This window comes from Rhipicephalus sanguineus, chromosome 7, assembly GCF_013339695.2.
Source record: "Rhipicephalus sanguineus isolate Rsan-2018 chromosome 7, BIME_Rsan_1.4, whole genome shotgun sequence".
NCBI lineage: Eukaryota > Metazoa > Arthropoda > Arachnida > Ixodida > Ixodidae > Rhipicephalus > Rhipicephalus sanguineus.
Window position 1 is genome coordinate 68,777,838 of NC_051182.1, and position 20,221 is coordinate 68,798,058.

The window sequence follows — 20,221 nt, forward strand, 5'->3', positions numbered from 1 at the left end:
CAGTGTTGTTTCTTCTCCTTCCACCTTGACTCCTCCTTTCCATTATTGCCGAGAGGGCTGTGCACGTACACAGAAGGCATCGTTCCCAACGAGGGGTAATGGGGACAGAAGAAATTGTTCTGCTTCCGCAACTGATACAGTCGAGCCCGGACGAAGGGACTGAACAGGTTGCGAAACATTGGGTCCATCAAAAAACTGGCTTGAGCCACATCAGCATCTAGAATTCACCCAGCCAGACAGATCTCTCGAAATGTTTAAATTTATGACATAATGCATTGCAGCTTGTGTCCAGCAGGAGCAATATGCTCAACTGTCTTGGTTGTTTCATTTCTTACAGCTGTACAAGCTGCGTGTATTAACACGGTAGTAGTAACGGGGTCGAAACAGACCTGGGTGCGAAGTATGAACAAGTTAGCAGCGCATGTCCCTCCTTTGTTTTTCCTGTGCCACTTTCGCTTCTTAATGGGCACCTGAATCTAGGTACAGACGGGTCCACTGTTAAAGGGAACACTGGCATGCGGGGAAGGTTCAGGTTTCGCTTTCTTGCAAAAGCGCAGTGACTTAGATTACCATAAGACTGCAGGTAGTTGACAATTCTGACACCTTGTGACGGACTAGTACCGTGCACGAACAGTGTTTTCACGTCCACTTGCAGCTAGGGGGCCAGCAATACGAAAGGTGCTCATCACACTGTACCCTTTAACAGTGGACTGTACTGTACATGGGGTGTTCTTGCATTTCGCTTCCATCGAAATGCAGCTGCTTCAGCCAGGAATTGAACCCATACCCTCATGCTTAGCAGTTCAACACAGTAGCCTGCTGAGTCACCACAGTGGGTGGATAATACAGTATGCCCAGGTGTGTTATTTAATGGTCTCGCAAATAACGCATGGGAATTGTACATAATTTGTTCACCCGGTGTCTGTTTGTAGCCACAGCACAAATTTCTCCTGCATCGTTAATTAATCAATCAATGTTTGTTTATTGTCCGTACAACTGGGTGCACGAAAAAGCGTAGACACAGCAGCGTTAGGTGCGGTCGGTTCACAAGACGTCGCCATCTTGCAGTTCGCTTCTCTCGTTGTGGGTCTTGTGCCACTGGCTTGCGAGATAGAAGAATGGTTCCTGAACCCCTTCGCCTTCTTTCTGCAAGTTTGTAGGTTCGCGTGTAAGGAAACTGGCAGCAGTGGTGGTACCAACACTACTTTTTAAACGTGGATAGCATTTGGTTGGCTAGCATAATGGATACTACACAACCAATTCTAGAGCATGATGGTAGCTCGACTGATTCCAGATGGGTAGATAATACTGCATACACTTGACTAAGGGTTGCGCTCGTGTGAGGACCGCTCCCCACAACTTGGCAGTCCAAATTTTGAAAAAAAAAAAATAATCTCGCCAGCAAACGGCAGCGTCGTCACGTCTCTCGTACAGCGCCTTTCGCAGGAGCCACCAGATGGTAATAGCTGTCCTGCAGCTTCGTCATGCGGCGCTATCTGTGAGCTTCGGGCGCGCAGCTTTATCTGGGAGATCTTGTCGCTTTTCTCGACGGCACCATTGATCCTTTGTGCTGCCGTTCATTTTGACGACTGCCTATAGCACAGCCGCTTGCGATTGTGCTATAAGCAGATATATGGCACGATTAAATAGGTTTTTCCATACGTGGATTGAAAATTGAACAAAAATTTCACACTTCTGTGGAAAGGCCGCATTCCATCAAAATCACGGAAAAAAAGTGCGGCCCTTACTCGAGCGCATACGGTAATGCTGTTGATGTGATGTCGCCTGCACAGCCTTGATTTAGATTTACGGCCAGCTCTAAGATATGCCAACAACATGTACTGCATTTAGACCGAATACATCACAAATCGCTGTGATGTTAAAAGTATTCTCAGAACCTAGTTGACTAAAACATTTGATGTCGACCGTACAGTGTTCACGAAATCATGCTTGACAATTTCAGCTAAGAGTTGCTCATGCTTTCATTTCCACGGCCTTTAGTTCGTCTCATATTGGCGTAATTTTAATAATATAATAACATCTGGGGTTTAACGTCCCAAAACCACCATATGATTATGAGAGACGCCGTAGTGGAGGGCTCCGGATATTTTGACCCCCTGGGGTTCTTTAACGTGCACCTAAATCTAAGTACACAAGCCTCGAACATTTTCGCCTCCATCGAAAATGCAGCCGCCGCAGCCGGGATACGATCCCGCGACCTTCGGGTCAGCAGTCGAGCGCCATAACCACTAGACCACCGCGGCGGGGCGGGCGTAATTTTGACTCGAGCACTTGCATCAGGGCAAACATCATCTTTGGTTGCCTAAATTGGGAGTGACATGACACGGTTATCTTGGGCCACTGCACATACCGGTTATACTAGAGGCTTTGATGCTGCGTTTCTATCCACGAGCACCACACATTGAATAAACATAATGATGTTCCGATGCTGGGATTTGAGCTGTGGGACTGAAGCCTGGTTACTATATCACTGGCACATGCTTTTTTTGACAGAATAGAAAGTCCTGCATGTTAGCATGTACCATGACATGTATGGCGCACAATGCTGATGGTTTCCTTTAGAATTCGCTTTGCGCAAGCCATTGCATTGAGACGCTTGATGCACTTTCGCAATATCGATAGAGCGTCATCAAGGCACCGTTATGCTGTTTCCACTGACAACAATAACCAACACCAGTCAATTTCTGGTGTAAATTTTGTTTTACCGCTGATGACTCCACGTAGTGGAAACCGATCTTTTCCGCCATCTCCTGACCTTCCTTGGATGAAATGCGACGGCGTTCCTTGAGGTCTGCCTTGGTTCCCACCAAGACGCCTGCAACGATGCAATCCGAATGCAATGCTAATGAAAGAAGCTCTGCACACCTATCAAGTCAAATTTTTTTAAATAATCTTGGACAACTTAATTATTGGATTGGCATTGAATGAAAATAATGTCACGTCCTTTCAATCTTTCTGAAATGTTATGCTTCAGTATGTAGTGTCCATAATGGTGTTGCATACATAAGAGCGATGCGTTTCATAGTGTGCATGAGCAGAAGTTCTACACAAACTCTATGCGAAACGTGACACTCTTACATACGTAACATCGTTACGGACGCTATGTATGCAGTACTAAAACTAGTTACTGGCTGCTGTCTCATGACAGTTAAGCTAGTGAGCTAATGTTTTGATGCATTCAAAGCACGTGCACCTAGAAATCTGAATAATGTACTACAATACTTTCCTTTATTCACACAAAATGTATCCGCCTTTGTGATGCAACTGGGTTGTTTAAAGTGCCTAGGTATGAAAGCCCTCTACACTTCAGGCAAGTTAAATTCAGTCAGAAATTATTGCCATCATACCCCCTATACCATAATCGAGTGCAAGAAGACCTAAGATTGAACACATATGCTTCGAAATGTCGTCTATATTCAACAGCAGGTAATTTCGCTTAGAGATTTTGTCAAATAAAAAACACAAGAAGGCGTTTTTAGTACATTGAACGCAAATTTACAGTATATTCAGTATAACAATGTTCACCACAGCACACATATGTACCAGCTATAGAGGGTGCTAGGATGTTCATTTGCAGATACCCAATGCGCTGTTTGCGCAATCATACCTTTTTTTTTTCTTGAACCGCGATTCGAGTTCTGTGTATGGTGTAGCCTTACTGAAACGGAGTACTACATGGTGAAAAAAACTTAAACGGCGAGCTTCTTTCCATTGAGGTTATGCTGTTTCAATTGTGCAAACACTGGCACATGTGCACATTCCTAAATCCTCAAAGCGTGAATACCACCGGGTTATTTTATTAATCACTACTGACAAATGGCAATGATTAAAAACTTAGCCGTTACGACGAATTCTTTTATTCGAAGCGAGAAAGACGTCAGTGACACAACTTATCACAACTTCGTCTAATAAAGTATACCTCCTACATGTCGCACCAATTGTTGCAACATTTTAAAGGTATAGCTGCAACTTTCAAACATGGCTAGATCATTTCGCGGCTCACTTCTGACTTGTCAGAACTTCCGAGTATCAAAAGTGTGGCACAAGATACCTGCATTTTAGTGGAAGTAAGGAATGGTTGAATGAAAAAAGTTTGTAACTTGGACCTCGACGTCCCCACATGGGAGGCCTAGGCCGCGCCACTCAAATTGCTGGTTCGCAATAAAGTTCATTCCTCCTCCTGTAACTTTGTTGATATAGTATATCTTGAGAGTGTTCACATTTGCCCATGGATTCGCTTACCAATTTTAGGACCGCAGGTGCTGTTCTTCGAGAGCCTCGAGGCCCATGTTGAGACGTGCTGGAAGGAAGGCTCGTTGCAAGTGTCGAACATTATTATGGCCAAGGGTGCATCTGCCCACTGAAACAAAATTATACAAAGAGCCAGTATCAAGGCGAGATCTAGGCTGCCTTTTTTTTTGTCTGATCATAAATCTGCAGTAGGATTAATACTCGCCAACTCCTGGACAAAATCAAGATAGACTTCTTTTCCTGAGCAGTCGTACAGGTAGAGCTCCTGTGGAAGCAAAGTAAAAAAAAAAAGTCAATTATATCAACATGGTCAAAACAATTGTGAGCATTGGGCCCCGAATGTAACAAACGTATAGCATATGCAACTTGGAGTGTCACTCAATATATATGGTCATGTGAAATTTTTTATTTGGCCTAGTAATTGGAATGCTTGTTATCTCCAATTAGTAGTTCACAGTTCCAAATGGGGACCTATTGGAACAGCTCTTTGCCGAATAAGTGCTGGCAAGTGCAGTTAAATAAAATAAAAAATTCTATGTATATATACTTACAAGATGCCATGATAGTGTAGCTTCAAAACGTATAATAAATCATTGCGCAATATTCCATGTGCTAGAGATGGATTACCAATTGGCACTACTCACGACAGCGTCCTTGGTGTCCGGTATGTTGACTTTGCCGACCGAAAGCGTAACTCCGGTTGTCTTTGCATGTTTTCAAGACAACAACACATTAGGGTTTTAGTACGTTTGACGAGACAGCTTGCGTGTATGCCTCTTAGTTTTCTCGTTATTCGATGCTCACCATTGAATAGTTTTTGGGAAAGTAGCTTCGGTCGTGCAGAAACACTTGCATCAGGGCCGTCTTGCCGATAGCGGCGTCTCCTGAGAAAACGAGACATTCTTTTTTTTAAAGCTACGCTGTTGAAGCAAAAGAGTTTGTTATTCCGCTTTAATCGCGCTAGTCAAAGCAAATATGAATGCGACAAGTGTACACGATTACCAATAACAGCGCACTTCACGCGCAAGATGTTCGTCATATTTGCTGCGGCGTTGCGTCGTCTGCTGTTTCCGAGTTGCCATGGTAACAAGCTGCGGCGCTTAACAAATGTAAAGTTTTGAGTTTAAATTCAAACAAAAAATAGAATAAAATGTGTAGTAAAATAAATATTATTACTCTTAAATTTTAGGCATACACTTTTTACAAACATTAATGTTTTCAGTATATTTTACTTGCTGCCGAACTGTTACTGTCTTCGCGCGTTTTTCGCAGACTGTCGGGCATTTCGTCTCATTCGCGTGTGCGGTGTATGTCTAAAAAAAAATATGTTTTAGTCACTCGCGGAGGATTGCCAGCTGAACCCACGTTGTCGCTTCTTTTCGAAGCGTCGTGAAGAGGTGCACGTCGACCTCTTCTTTCACGAGTGCCCGTCGTAACGCATCTGCGCGCGCGTTCAGGGTCACGGCCGCAGTGAAGTGACCATGGCTGCTACCTCCGATGCCGCCGCTGATCAGCCGTTGCTGACCGAGCGCATGGTCGAAGAGGAACAGAAGCTCCTCGAACAGGGCACAAAGGAAGAAGAACAGGTAACCCTCGTCGCATACGCTTCCTTTCCGTTCATGAGCGCGTTTGTGCGGGCTTGCGAATCAATGGTCGCCGTCATGGCTGATCTCTGTGCGGTTTTTTCGCGCGCCTGAAACGGCAGCTTGCTCTATTGTTTCGTGATAGCTTTGACACTTTTACTCGCATGTTGCGGCACGTGTGCTGTGTACGTTTTACAAACTGTTTGTTTCGTGCGCAACGCGGTGGTTTGTGGACTTCATGCGTCTGGATTTGTCCACGATTTGTGCCTGAATGGCACCTCAGAATTCGGGCACGTTTTTGTATGGCCGAGGCGTACAAAAACGTGCTTTACTGTGTTTGTCACTCGTGGTTGGCCCAGAAAATGGCCCACAAAATTCTTTTCCCGCATTCAGAGATGTTTTTGAAGGCGTGTTTAAGTAAGGAGTACTTTAGTAAAAGTGTGTAGTAACATCTCGTCTGTTCGGCTGAGCGCGTCTGCTATTCGGCGCCGTCTGCGTCTGTCACTCCGTCTGCATTGTAAAAAAAACCTTTCTATTGTACTTTTTTTTTCTGCGAGCCGTAGTTTACGATGATAGTTCAGAGTGAGTTTTTCAGATAACGAGCTTTGCTCGACATCGCGGCCGCTTCTTTCTAATTGAACTCCGTTACCACGTTTCGTTGTTGCTAGTTGCCATGTGCGTTGGTGGAGGAAAACAAACAAAGAAAATAGCAAAAACGCTTTACGAAATTCAGTTTATGCAAGTTACGGGGGTCCGACGGCACGTAGCCGGGCGCAGATTAGCGCGCCGCGTCTTCGGAAGGGCAAAGAAGCAAAAAGAAAAAAAAAAAAGAATAAAGCGAACGGGGCTTGTCCAAACCTGTTCGCGTTTTTATATCTCCGTGCGCTCATGGCTGCCGCGCATGACAGGCATGCCATGTGGCGGAGCGGAGTTATTACTAGAATATTGTAATGAGGGCAGTGTGTGGCGTGGTGTATTCTTGGCATACCATTAAAGAAAAAAAACGAAGTTCAACCGAAATGGAAGAGTGGTGATAAGTGGCTTTTTAAAGGGGCCCTGCAACACTTCTTCAGCATGGTCAGAAAACGCTGCCGATCGGCAGTCGAGGCTCTAAAAACACGCGAGCCAAACATTAAGCGCAGCACGCGGCCGGCAATTTGCAAATAATTCTCAGCTAAAAATAGCTCCCGCTTATCTCGACAAATGCATGATGCCATAAACCCTAAGTCCACGGCCATTGGCTGATTTTGAGCATCGTGAGCTGCACAGTGCGCCCGCGCGCGATCACACTGAAAGAAGCCGCGCTCTCGAACAAAAAAAAAAAAAAAAAAAGTGCTCAAGGTCGTGACGAACGGACGCATCTTCTTGCCCCCTTGTCATGCCTCCTTCTGCCTAAATTTCAGCGCGCTCGCTGGGACGAAAGGAGAGAGAAAGCGTGCGACAAAGCCCTTGTCAACAGGGGCATAGCCGGGGGGGGGGGGGGTTCAAACCCCCCCCCCCCCCCCCCCGAGATTTCTCAGTTTTGCTTGCGTATATATACACGCGCGCATACAAACGCACGCACGAGCATACATAAAGTATGGTTAAACCCCCCCCCCCCGAACACCCCGAAAAAAATTTCTGGCTACGCCCCTGCTTGTCAAGATGTACTTTTGGGCTAGTTGGTTCATATTCGCAGTAAAATAGCGCCGGCGAAAACAACAGACCAGATGAGGAGAAGGACACGTAAACAAGGTGCACTAACAACTGAATGTTTATTTAGTATCTGCACAGAATAAATACTGCTTTCACATGAATAAACAGGAGAAAGAAGGCTAGAAGAGATATGACAGTGCATCACGTGGTCACTCCTACTGCGCGTGCAAAAGCGGTTCCTGCAAGAAATCTTGACATCCTTCTCCAAAAGCGAACCAGAAGGCATGCAGACACAAGATTCGCCGAGCTTTTTAATCTCTAGGGCTTCAACAACCTCCCTTGTTAACCTGTCAGCTGACTTGTACATGACGCCAGTGCTTTCAAATCGAGGTGCGCAATTGCAGTCTCTGCAGTGGATGCCTAGATGCCCTGATACCACTTTCGTTGTGTTGTACTTGTGCTCTTTTAATCTATCATTTAGGCATCTTCCTGTTCGGCCTATGTATGACGCACCGTAGGACAAAGGGATTGCGTAAACCACATTATCGGTGCACTGTACAAACCTGTTGCGATGCTTAGTGCACACAGGCGTCTTACTTTCTTCGTTAACCGCCCGACACATGTTTGCCAGCTTGTCGGGTGCGGTAAACGCCACCTTTACAGTTGTTAGTGCGCCTTGTGTTACGTGTCCTTCTCCTCGTCTGGTCTGTTGTTTTCGCCGGCGCTGTTTTACTGTGGACGAAGCCCTGTAACTGCTCAAACTTGACGGATTAAAAAAAAATTTCGCTGCAGTCAGTTCGTGAGTCGGTAAACTCTTTTAGTGAAACCATTCGATGATTACTTAGAAAAGTTTTTCAGGGCCCCTTTAATTTCCTCCTCATTTTGCATATTGAAGCCGCCTTTTTCTTTTTTCTTTTTTGCGTACAACAAACAAAAACTGAAATGGGCGTGTTTTTTCGCACAACTGTGTGGGAAGGTGTGTTTTTCGAATTTTGCCTCTAAGACGACAAAAAAAAAAAATGAAAGTTGCTTGTGTCAGAACGCTGGAATAACTGGATTTGCTATGCTTGGTTTATTTTTAGCACTTGCAAAATAAGATTCAGAAAGAAAGAAAAAAAAAAAGACTGGGTACGTAGGATGCTCGGCTTCCTTCCCATCAGCCTGCCTTGTTTCTCTGAATATTGTGTTTTTCTTCAAAAGTACTGAATGTAATATGCATAGGGTATCACAAAAGTGGCTCCAGGCACCATCAAATCACACAGATGTCCATGGTAGCTGTATCTATGGATGTTCAGCTGAACCAGTTACAGCGAGCAGTGTGTGGATTTGCTAAAAGACTCTAAACAGAAAAGACGATTTTTCTCATATCGGTAAATTACTCTTTCTCAATACCAAAATCACCATGCTTACCGTGAGAAGACTCTTGGTGAGCGAGAAAATGCGCAAAAAAAAAATGCGGGTGGTGACGCCACTTCGAAATTCCCACACCAATGGCCATGATGTCATAGATTTTGATGGTGTCTGCTAGGGCTTACGAAGTTACTGATCGGTAAAAATTAAGCACATTGTCCTCTGAGGAGGCCAGAGACTTAACATACCAAGTTTCAATGAATTTCGTTGAGCCAACATCACCAAAATATGAAAAATTCACTTTGAAATCTATGATGTCAGGCACAGAGATTTTGGCACAAAATTTAAAAATAAAACTTTGACCTTGATTTTCTCCGCTATCAATATGCCTATGATGGTGAAATTAACGACATTAGTGTTTTCAGAGTACAGTTTATCGGCCTAAACCGGTTCATTGTTTCACTTTAGTGTCCTTTTAAGCTTGGCCCCCTGCCTTCCTACAGCTTTGCAGGTTCATTGTGTTCAATGAAATATTCTTTTATAAGCGTGGCAGTTTGCAGTACTGCTGGTTATGCACAGAGACATTCGCTTTGCTGTGTTTAGGTATTGGAAAGCTATGTGTGCTTGCAAACTCTGAAACATGGTCTAATAAGTAGTGCCGTAATAAGCTGCGGCGGAAAAAAATAGTGCAGCTTTAGCATGTACGGACACAAATACCAAGATGGGCGCTGATGATGTCTCAGTTGTTGGTGGGCGCAAACATAGGTCACATCTTTGTGCAAACTGTTGTTAGGCCAGCTTGTGCATCTTGATGAAAATGGGATGGGTACAAACGTGCATTACATACTGTATATATTTATATCATAAGTGTGCTCCATTCTGGCCAACAAAGCACACCATCTATGCTGATAGTTTCTAGCCCAAGTAATGGAATGCATCTTTGCGAGGTGATGGCATGGAAAAGCTAAGCAAAGCGTGTAAAATTGTTTAAAAGAAATTTATTTTGTGTTTGAACCTCTGAAAAAAAATCAACGTAGATTACATTACACGCATAAGAAAAGCGTGGCTACGCCATTATCTGAGCAAACAGCCTTACTGTCCGCCATATCAATTGGGCAGCTAACCAGCTCGTATAGACATTGACTTGGATGCTGTATTTGCTGAGCTGGCTCTTATGGCGGCTGTGTCAGAATTGGCTCGAGATGGCTTTTGGCGGCTTCGTCAGAATTGGGAATGCTGTCTGCTTAGCGGTCTACGGTGGGTATTGGTACACAGCTGATGGCTTAGACCTTTCTTTAATTACTATACACACTGTGTGTGTTTTCAGCCTTTGCGCTGTCACCCCTCTAAGGAATCGACCACTGTGTTCCTCGTAGCAGATGTAATTTGACATTGCTGGGGTGAGTGGACTGATTGTTAAGGCAGACCTTAAAGGAACACTATAAAAAGGAAAACATTTTGTCTCGTAATAGTAAACTCCAATTTTGAAACACTGAATGCACCACTCTTACTACTAGATGGTGCCTGGTGCCTTGAAGTTCCTGCACCAACTTGTCCGGTTGCCATAGATTTTGACAGTGCCTGCCGGGGTTTAAGCAATCATTTTTTGCTAAAAGAATTATTCACATTGTGTTCTAAAGGGACGCAAGGTCTTTACACAGTACGTTTAGGAAAATTTCACCGAACCAATGTAGCCAAAATATGCAAAAAGACTTCGAAATTTGTGACGTCAAAACTTGACAGTTCCATGCGAAGTTTCGGCACAAAACTCAAACATGAACTATGGCCTTCGTTTGCTCTTCTAGTAGCTAACGTATGATGGAGAAATTAATGATGATGGAGTTCTGAAAGAATCATTTATCTGTTCAAACTCTCTTATTGTTGCACTTTGGTGTCCCTTTAATCCCGTTGTTTTTCTTGTGCAGCGCACCCTGAGCCGGCGGGAACAGCAGGCGGCAGATCGTGAGGCGTGCCTCGAGCGGCTCAAGAAGCTGCTTCGTGCCACCAACATCTACTCGCAGTTCCTCATCAATCGCATTGAGAAGCAGAATGCGGAGAGGGCTGCCCAGCAGCAGCAGCGGCCTGGAAAGAAGACACTGGAGGGACCCAAGGAGGAGAAGGTTTGCCTCTACTTTTTCTCTTAAAGGGCCAGTAAACAGGCTAACTTTTTTTTAGACCTCCCAAACAAGCTCGCCAATGTGTACAGTAGACCGTGGCGATCACATTTTCCGCATATTACAGCGCTGCGCGCCGCGCGGACCCTCCATTTCGAAAAACAATTCCCGCGCTTCTTTCCTTCGCTGGACCAATCCCTCTCGTATGCGCAGTGACGCGAACTTGCCCATGGGCAACTTGGCGTACCACTGAGCTCGTTGATTGGTCTAAACCAGGTCTCAACAATTTAACATCAGTTCTTGTTCCCACCCACCGCTTTGAAACTGCGCCTCTCATTTCTTGGTGATGCGGTTTCGGCCACACAGTTGTCAGGTTGTCGCGCGTATACTTCTTGCACTGCATGGCACCTGCACGCACTTTGCCTTCGACATGAGCAACACGTCGAGGAACAGGGAGGAAGCGTCGGCTGCAAATCGAGCGGAGAGAGGGGGAATCTCCAGTAGGGGGGGGGGGGGCTGATGGGTCGCGCTGCGGGTCAAGCGGGGTTCTTTTCTCTCGCGCCCCTTCGTCGTCTTGGAAAGCAAGCACGCATCCCTGCTGCATTGTGAACTGTCACAAAGGTTTAAAGATACCGAAGAGCCGGAAACTGCCCATCAAGTTGCGGAGCACGTGCGACATTGTAAACAATAAACAACTGGGAGCCGCAGCAAGCGAAAGTGCATTGCGAGTGATCGAGCTCGCCGATGACGTCAATTGCTGACGTCTTGTCACGTTGCCGAAGTGGGCGGAGTCACGACGACGGGCTATGCCTTCACCTCCCTGTGGCGGAGAAGGGTGGAGAGGCCGCGCGAAAATTTGAAACCAGCTGAAACGAATGTTCTAACCCCTGTAACTTCCTTATTATAGCACGTATTGGCAAAATTATTGCGGCAGCATGTTCACATAGCAAAAGTGCGCATATTTCCCTTCATTACAATTTTTGGACCTCGGGGTTGTTTACTGGCCCTTTAAAGGGGATAATGGGGCAACTCGGTGGTTACAGTGCTTGGCTGCCAACCCAAAAGATGCGGGTTCGATCCCGGCCGTGGCGGTTGCATTCCGATGGAGGTGAAGTGCCAGAGGCCCATGTACAGTGGAATCCTGTTTATCCGTTTTTCACGGGAACCAGAAAATAAAATATATTGTGCAAAAATCGTATTAACAAGAGTTTTAAAAAAAAGGAGGAAAATACGGATACTCCATCAGCAACTCACTTTAATAGAGCAACATTGAAGTACAGTTGGACCTGCCTTTAACGAACCTCCAGACAATGAATTCCTCGATGTCATGAAGTTTTTCTATTCCCCACCGTTACTCCATAGAAGCACATGTATTTGTACCTCTATGTAACAATGTGGCAGCGGCGGACGCCCCTGATATATGAATTTTCGCTGCCAAAAACCTAGGGATGTTGTCCCGAATTTTGTCATTTTGGCACGAGCAGTAGCTGCATGCATCTTCTATGGTTACCCTGCCGCTGACGGAGTGCAAAGCGGTGGCGTCGCACATTGTGCGCTTAAAGCCCTGGCGACTGCGAGGTGAGAGTGAGCGCTCGTTTGTACGTGTGAGTGTGCGTGAGGCGGGCTGGCGTGCCCCCCTTTCCCCCTTCCTTCAAACCTTCTCCAGCTGCTCGCGGGTGCCACCATGCCAAACCGCGCCGGCTTGCGCAGCTGTTTGCTTGCACCAAAGGGGGCGCAACCTCCTGTTTCAAACTTCAACTGTTATAGTGCCGCACAGTTTTAAAATCTGCAGGCATGATAAAATACTGAGCGATCTGTGTGTGGCCCTTGTTTGTTAGCAATGTCCTAACCTGGTAGGGAGCTTACTTTGTCCATCTCTTCGTGGGCATTGGTGTAGCTGGGTTATTCGGTTTCTAGCCTTAATGGCTTGGCACTGGCTGTTGCGTGATAGGAAGCATGGTGCATGTGATGTTAGGATTTCAGGGCACCAGGTCTGCGCTCTACAGCATGACTGTGCTTTGCTGTCTTTCAGCTCCAAATCGGAGAACATGGACATGGACACTCCTTTTTCTTTCCCCTTCGCACCTTTTGTCGCTCCATCGCATGTGTCATTTTAAACCTGGGTTTGGTCGGGGTTTCCAATCCTAGAGAGCAGATAGTACCGTAAAAACTGGAATATAGGTTGGACCGGAGTATAGGTTGAACCCCCCACTTCTAACTACTGAAAATGGAAAAAAAAGTGCATGGAACGGCCAAAGTATCAGAAGGCGCCTTTACCGTGAAACAAACGCAATTTCAAATGGTGCACAATGAAAATGCCATTTACTTACACATACGTTCCACATGGCAGAAAGCCTCAAGATTGGCTCAAGCATTATCTTCGTAAAATGTCACAACCGTCTCGACAGCATTAATTTGGATGCACTTTCAGGTTCCCGGTAGCAACCACGACGCGAGCGTGGCTCCCGGTTAAACTGTGCAACCTTCGTCTCCAGCTCTAGATATGCTGCTGCGGTCTGGCACCGAAACAAAGCTTTCTTCCGATCGCTGCGTGTCGTGATGTCATCGTTCGCGTCCGCCAGTAGCGAATGCTTCTGTGGTGCACTCGATCTGCCCGCTGATCATAGCCATATGTGCCACTGTAACCAGAGCTGCCAGCATCGCAGGAAGCAACAAAGGAACAGTATGCAGTGAGATTGGAGCAACGAGAACACCCGTGCAAAGATAAACTTTCAGTTATTGCTTGTGACTCACGGCTCCCGCTCGCGTTCACGTGCGCTAGCGTCCCAACACACCTTTCGCACACTTCAGAGCAGATTCCTTCGTGCCTTCGCGAACTTGATCACTGTTTTCTTAAACGCTATGGTGAACTGTGGTCAGCCACCGGTCGAGAACAAGGAAAAAAGCACCTCAGAGCCCAAATAGATTCACACGACAACAACAAAAGCGCAAAATGAGGCTGCCCACGGCAAAAGGCTGGTAGTAAACAAAGCGATGCTGATGATTGCGATGGCAATGGAGGCGGTTGACTTCAGTTGCCCATAGTGGCCAGACTTGCAGAGTTTTTCTGCCAATGACTGATATATAAGGTAGGGGTCAACATTTTAGGGCTAGTTTTTGAGAAAAAAAAAATTCGACCTATATTCCGGTTTTTACGGTACTTGTGTTCTCTGTGAGTACACATTCGTTGCTGGCTTTAACCACCGTAGCCAGAACCTCCTCATTCCATGCGATGTCGAGTGCATTCATGCGCTGCATCGTCATCGAAACTACGTAGCTGAAACAAATTTTCCGCCACACTACAGATGGCACTGTTAATCTTCTGAAAACTTAAGGGTGCTGATGCATGGGTAATATTTAAATGCATTTTTGCGGCAGGTCTTTTTTTTTTCTGGATGTGGCTTTTACATGGATGCAGCCATTACATGAGTGTATACACAGTGTATTACAGACCACAGACCCATTGCCACTGACCAATTAGGGCAGAGCATCACAAGGCACTTGGTCACTTGGTTTTGCAAGAGACTGTGCGACTTGACACCACATGCTTTGGCGGATGCTACCGACAGCATTTCTCACGTTGTGTCAAGCTTTCTATGTTTGTGCAGTGCTGAGAGCAGCACTGTTGGCCATGTACTTTTGATCCATTCAGGGTGGAGTTTTGTGAGATCTCATGAAGGGGTAACTGTCCCCAAGGGTGATTACCCTATAATACTGTCCCAGTTATGGTATGTGTGTGCCATGCTCTGTTATGAATGAAAGAAGGAACTTTTTCGAGGGGCTCGTTTCTTTGTTAGGCACGGCCAAATGGATCCATACCTGCCAACTCTCCCGATTTGCCTGGACGACTCCTGAATTGTGAGCAATCCTCCTGATTGTACGGGCACAGCCATAAATCTGCTGAAAAGCAGTGCTAGCGCCACCATGAAAAGAAAATAACTAAGGACATCGGTTCTAAAATTTTCTGTTGGTGTGGATCATCTTTTGCCACAGTACACTGGTGTCATGCAAAAAGCGCATTTAGATTGACAAGGGGCTACTATTTCACAGGAGACACAGCAGACTTTGTCCCTTAATTACGCACACGTGCATGTGCCATATAATTATGAGAACCAGTATGATCAATGATATCTACAAACATTACTGGTAATGTCAATCATGCGTTTATGACGTCGCTGCGTACCTGAGAAACAGTAAATCAATAGGTACACCAGCTTTATTCCGTCGCTTCCCCCATATCCCACCACTGATGCTTTACAAATCTCCTGAATTTTGAGGTCACCAGGTTGGCAGGTATGTGAATAAACCAGTGAATGCTTGGGGGCAATTATTCGTTGCTTTAATGCTCTGTTAATGCTGCTAATTGCTCTGCTAGTGTGTTGTCTTAACACTCTGTTATGGTGGTACACTCAAACCTCGTTATAACGAACACGGATATAACGAATTATCGGTTATAACGAAGTAAATGAAGAATAGTCTTGCCATAGCCACGGTGTTAGAAATAAACGTTTATAACGAATTTTCGGATATAACGAAGTTATTTTCGTGGCAGATGCGACTTTGTTATAATGAGGTTTGAGTGTATTCACTTGCACCATTCTTCACGCTGCAGCCAAGCCGAGCCTCCTCCAGCAGGTCCTCCAAGAAAGCACCGCCGCAGAGCAGTGCCGAGCCCTCCAAGGCGCCAAGCCGCAAGAGGAAGGCCTCGCCCAACTCTCAGGGTAGGACAGGGATTTGATTGTGTAAAATATTTTTAGCTGTAACTAACACACCGTGGACGAAGCAAGGTGACCATGCAGCAGTGCACTGGCTTCTAACATTGTTCTTGGTCTCTTTCATCAGTGGATCATTAGCAGTGCTGGCGCTGTTTGTACTACTCCCTTGCATTGTCAAGTGCATGAGTCATTATTCGTCTCAACAAAAAAAAAAAGACAGTGCTCTTGTTGTCGCAGTCAGTCAGCTGACAGGCGCAGTAAATTCAGCTAAATAACCTGGATAGTCTGCATTCTTTTCTGTGCATCGGTCGTTTCTTAAGAACTTCTGCGCGTGTTGTATCCTTGGCTCGGTAAAAACTACCAGTCAAGGTTGGGGACTTGTTTTGCTTTTACATTTCTTTTCCTCCCCCCCTTTTGCATTTGGCACTGGTTGGTCATGTTCCACAATGGAGTTGTAACCAACTAGTTTGTGTTTGTTCATCATTGTCATTATTGTGATTGTCATCATAATCATTATCATTGCCATTGTGGTGAGCGGGCACAGTCACAGTGTGGACATGGAACACCTTTATATGTTCTGTATGTGTGCTACTGTGATAAAAAGAAATTCGAGCAGTGCTGCATCTGTGCACTCCACAGTTCACGTTTCTTTTGGCTGGCTGGTAATACAGTAAAAGCTTGTTAAAATAAACTTGAATGGGACTATAAGTTTGTTCGAATTGAGCGGAGTTCGACTGAGTCAGTGATGTGATAGCTGCACCAATTGCGCCAAACTGCGCCAAGACGTGAAACCTGCTACATCCTGCTACATCTCCGCTGTTCTGCGCCAAAACTGTGCCAGACTATAAGCACACTAGCGTAAAAACGTACACAGCGCGCCGGCGGCGGCAAAACGCGACACTCCAAAGCTGCCGCGCGGCAAAATTTTCGTGCCGCGAGAGGAATGGGTTCTTGCATCATTTTTCGCGGCACACCGCCTGGCGCTTTCTGGGGGACCTGACCGGACGCAGGTTGATGGGAAGGCTCGTTAAGCGCTGGTTTGGCTTGCTCAGGCTTTTGGGGGCCGACATAACCCTCTCCAGACTGCTGTAAATTGGTGTGACGTACCCCCCAAAAATGCACCTTGGAAGGAGCGGCTCGCCGCGAGCTGGTGTGACCGCACCGCCATAGCAACATAGAAGTAAAATTTCAGTTAATACAGCGACATCCATGCCTTACTTTTGCCCCCTTTTTTAAGTTCCGCTACTCGAACCAGTGTTATACCACTGTCAATGTAAACGTAACCGGCTGATATGAATTTGTGAAATTCCCCAGCCGAATTCCACTGTGTCGAATGGGCCGAAATTTGGATGTTCCGAACACTTTTCCGCGTCGCGGCGGGTGATACGAACTTTGATACCGAATTCGTCGAGCGACGGTCGAGAGCAGAATGTTGTTAGCTTTGGAAGTACGCGCGCGGCCAGCGCGCACGCTGTCAGAACTGTGGTTATCGTTTACCATGCACAACCGTTGTGGGCGAAACCACGGTCGCTCTTGACACTATCATGTAAGGCGACGACGAAACTGACGGAACTCCGAAAGTGCACGCGCGTCCAACGTCCACCTAGTCCAAGCGACGCTGCCTCCCGCAAACGCCGCGGACAAAAGTGCACAGATAGCAACAAACGACGTAGATTTGAAGGCACGTGCGCGGCCAGCGCAGACGGATTGAAAACGGAACTACCGTTTGCTGCAACCGCCGCACACGAAACCACGGTCGCTATCAACGCGATCATCGATAGCGACTACGAGCTTTTCTTCAGTACGCGGCTAACGCAGCGGTAGATTAAAGGCTATATAGTCGTAAAAAAAGGCACAAAGCAGTGTCGTAGCCAGGGGGGGGGCACCCCCCCCCCCCCCCAAATTTTTTTTTTTTTTTTTTTTTTTTTTTTTTTTTTTTTTTTTGCTACGGCATACAGAGCCCAAAATGACTCTAGGCCACTCTGCCTGCCCGGCCCCCACTTCAAATCAAGGAGGTGCCTCCCCCCCCCCCCCCCTCCCCGAAAGAAAAAATTTCTGCCTACGCCCCTGGCACGAAGCCTTTCGGCGTTCATATCGATCTTCGGTTGTCACTATCGTGGAGCGGACTTCACTTAGTTTTCAGTTGGCCTCATGCGAAGCTTTGACGCGCGCTTTCGCGGCAGCCAGCTGCGCCGTCCCTTGTTGGTCCGTTCACGTGCGTCCCAGAAAGGCGTACGCGAGTTCTTTTGACGGAAATAAATATTTTGTGCGTATATTGTGGTTTGAAAACAGGTTTTGCTAGTTTTTTGATAAGAGATTTTGGGCGATACGAATATTGTCGCTCCCCCTTCAGATTCGTATCACCGAGGTTGTAAGTACAGTCTCGGTACAACAGTACTGCAGTTGGGAAACCCTACCTGCGTTGTTTGTTTTGCACCCTAAGCCATTATAAGACCGCAACGCCAATGTTTACTCTTACAGGGCTGTTAGTTGATCCAATGGTGTTATGCAAACACCAATTACTTTACAGAACTTTTTATTTCAAAAGAGTTCCTCCTTATTTAACTGTTTTGCCTCACATGGTTCATTTTTCCACTTGGCAGTGAGCTTTTAGCTGCTCCAAAAGCTGTTTTCCTGCTCCCAAACGCGTTTTTGGCTGCTCCGAAAGCCCTTTTATCTGCTCCAAAATGCACTTTTTGCTGCTCCAAAAACCTGCTCCAAAACAGCTTCAGTCAATCACATCACTGCTTAGTGGGCGGGCGTTAGAATGAACAGGCATTGCGCCACACTGTGCGGGCAGAACACAAAGAAGCTACCTCTGAACTTGTTATCGTGAATTAGGCGCAACTATACATTTGTGGCAGGTGATCTCGTAAATTAAGTTCTTGGAGCTCTAACAGCAAACAGAATTGATCAGTCAGTGATACGACAGAAACAAGGCACTGACATGCATTCATGTGAGCCGTGAGCCTTAATGTCGAAATATGATGTTATTTATGCTCCAAAACACGTTCATTTATATGGCAGAGTTAATGCAATAAAAAATAAGGTAATCAGTAATTAGCATTTGCTTGTGTTTCTTCCGTCGTGACTCCGCGAGCGTCGTTTGTGGCTTGCCCAAGAGCTCCAGCGCAATGTCCAAATTCTCATCTGCTGAAAAATTCTGCTGTTTCGTTGTTTTGCATCTCTAGTAAACTTAGTTTGGTTTGGTTTTGCAACACATTGTGATCACTCTGGGCCGACTTCTGCGAGGAGCGATGAAAACCAGGGGCTCCCAGTTCGAACTAACCGTTGTGGATACTAACACATTCGAAGTTTTCCCCCCATAGAAATACACAGGGCTGTGCCGGGACCAGTGCGTCAGTTCGAATTAACCGAGTTCGAATTAACGAGCTTTTAGTGTGTAAAGATGCTAGAGTCATCTACGACACATTCAAGGACAATATGATGCATTCAAGGAGAGCTTGGGGACAAAAATGCAAACGGCGGAGCACTAACGGGCTGCACTGTTTGCACTTTGTTTCATCACCCCTGTGCGTGAAAATCAGATAGGGACAGGGAAAAAAAAAAATTATGGCAGCTTTGCACTAGTGCCAAGCCTGAAGGAAGAGTGCAGCTGGATGGCCTTCCTTTTTTTCCTCTTTTTTTTTCTTTCTTCCTTCTCTTTATCTTCCTTGTATCTCTTTTTTGTATCTATTTGTTTCTATTTTTTCTCTCGATTTCTTTCTCTTTCTGCTTCGTTCCTCTCTTTGTTTCTCCTTATTTCTGTTTTTTTTTGTCTTTTTTTCTCTTTCTTTCTGTCCCACTTTTTCTGTCTTTGTCTTTTTCCTTCTCTCTCTCTCTTTCACGCGCTTCCCCTTCGCCGAGCAGAGTTATTGTTGCACCTTGCACCTGCTGTACCTTGCATCTGCTGTACGCTTGCACCTGCTGTACGCTTGCACCTGCTGTACTCAGTAGTGGGGCTTGTCCAATCCCTGTGGCGCATACCCACCTGAGTTTTTCTCATCACTACACAAGCTATGGCGAGCTACAACAGCTTCGCTGTTAAAAATGGAAGTGTGCATGAAATGCATGAGCCGCATGTAGTGACCTGCTCTTGTGAGGTGTTGCTGCCTTTAGTGCGACCTGAAAAAGATTGGTGATTATTAATCATTTTTTTTTTACCGCCACTTTTGTTTCTCCAAAGGAACCAAGGCCAAGTCGGCTCTGCTGGACCCTGCGGCTGCTTCGCCACTGTCTTCTCAGGTTAGTTCACGTGGCATTCAGTTAGTACTTTCTTACAGAGACTCACTCAAGTCGGGGAGACGACTTGTAAAGCACATTTTTCAAAGCGCATTGCTGTGGTCTGATTGGCTGACTAAGTACAGTAGAACCCCGCTGTTACGTTCCCGGGGGCTGTGTTTTCCTGACTGTTACGTTGTTTTTGACCGGCGCCAACATAGCTCCCATAGGATACCATGCATTGGGAACCCCGCTGTTTCGTCACAACTGTGGGACCATTCCCGCATGGTACATTGTGAACCGGCCCTCCAAGACGGCCACACGTGGCTTG

General features: G+C 46.0%; 4 protein-coding genes across 5 annotated transcripts in view; 1 reads left to right on the top strand and 3 right to left on the bottom strand.

The window, feature by feature from the left end:
* The window catches only part of LOC119399510 (alkyldihydroxyacetonephosphate synthase, peroxisomal), a 470,712-nt gene that overhangs the window by 284,174 nt on the left and 166,317 nt on the right, over positions 1-20,221 (bottom strand). The gene's annotated exons all lie outside the window — the stretch shown is intronic.
* LOC125759304 (ras-related protein Rab-27B-like) lies at positions 977-4,395 on the bottom strand. Its single transcript, XM_049417737.1, has 3 exons — positions 4,264-4,395; positions 2,727-2,836; positions 977-1,146 (listed from the first exon to the last, which is right to left on the bottom strand). Exons 1-3 carry the CDS (start codon positions 4,352-4,354, stop codon positions 1,045-1,047), a joined length of 303 nt encoding a protein of 100 aa, XP_049273694.1. The 5' UTR covers positions 4,355-4,395; the 3' UTR covers positions 977-1,044.
* LOC119400709 (intraflagellar transport protein 27 homolog) lies at positions 4,437-5,330 on the bottom strand. Its single transcript, XM_037667705.2, has 4 exons — positions 5,275-5,330; positions 5,077-5,156; positions 4,917-4,976; positions 4,437-4,537 (listed from the first exon to the last, which is right to left on the bottom strand). The coding sequence occupies exons 1-4, from the start codon at positions 5,309-5,311 to the stop codon at positions 4,448-4,450; spliced, it is 267 nt and encodes an 88-aa protein (XP_037523633.2). The 5' UTR covers positions 5,312-5,330; the 3' UTR covers positions 4,437-4,447.
* The window catches only part of LOC119399509 (lymphoid-specific helicase), an 83,757-nt gene continuing 69,082 nt past the window's right edge, over positions 5,547-20,221 (top strand). Inside the window, exons 1-4 of the mRNA XM_037666314.2 lie at positions 5,547-5,858; positions 10,766-10,960; positions 15,567-15,675; positions 19,856-19,914. Of these exons, the coding sequence (XP_037522242.1) occupies positions 5,754-5,858; positions 10,766-10,960; positions 15,567-15,675; positions 19,856-19,914 (468 nt within the window). The 5' untranslated portion in view covers positions 5,547-5,753. The remainder of the gene's footprint in view (positions 5,859-10,765; positions 10,961-15,566; positions 15,676-19,855; positions 19,915-20,221) is intronic.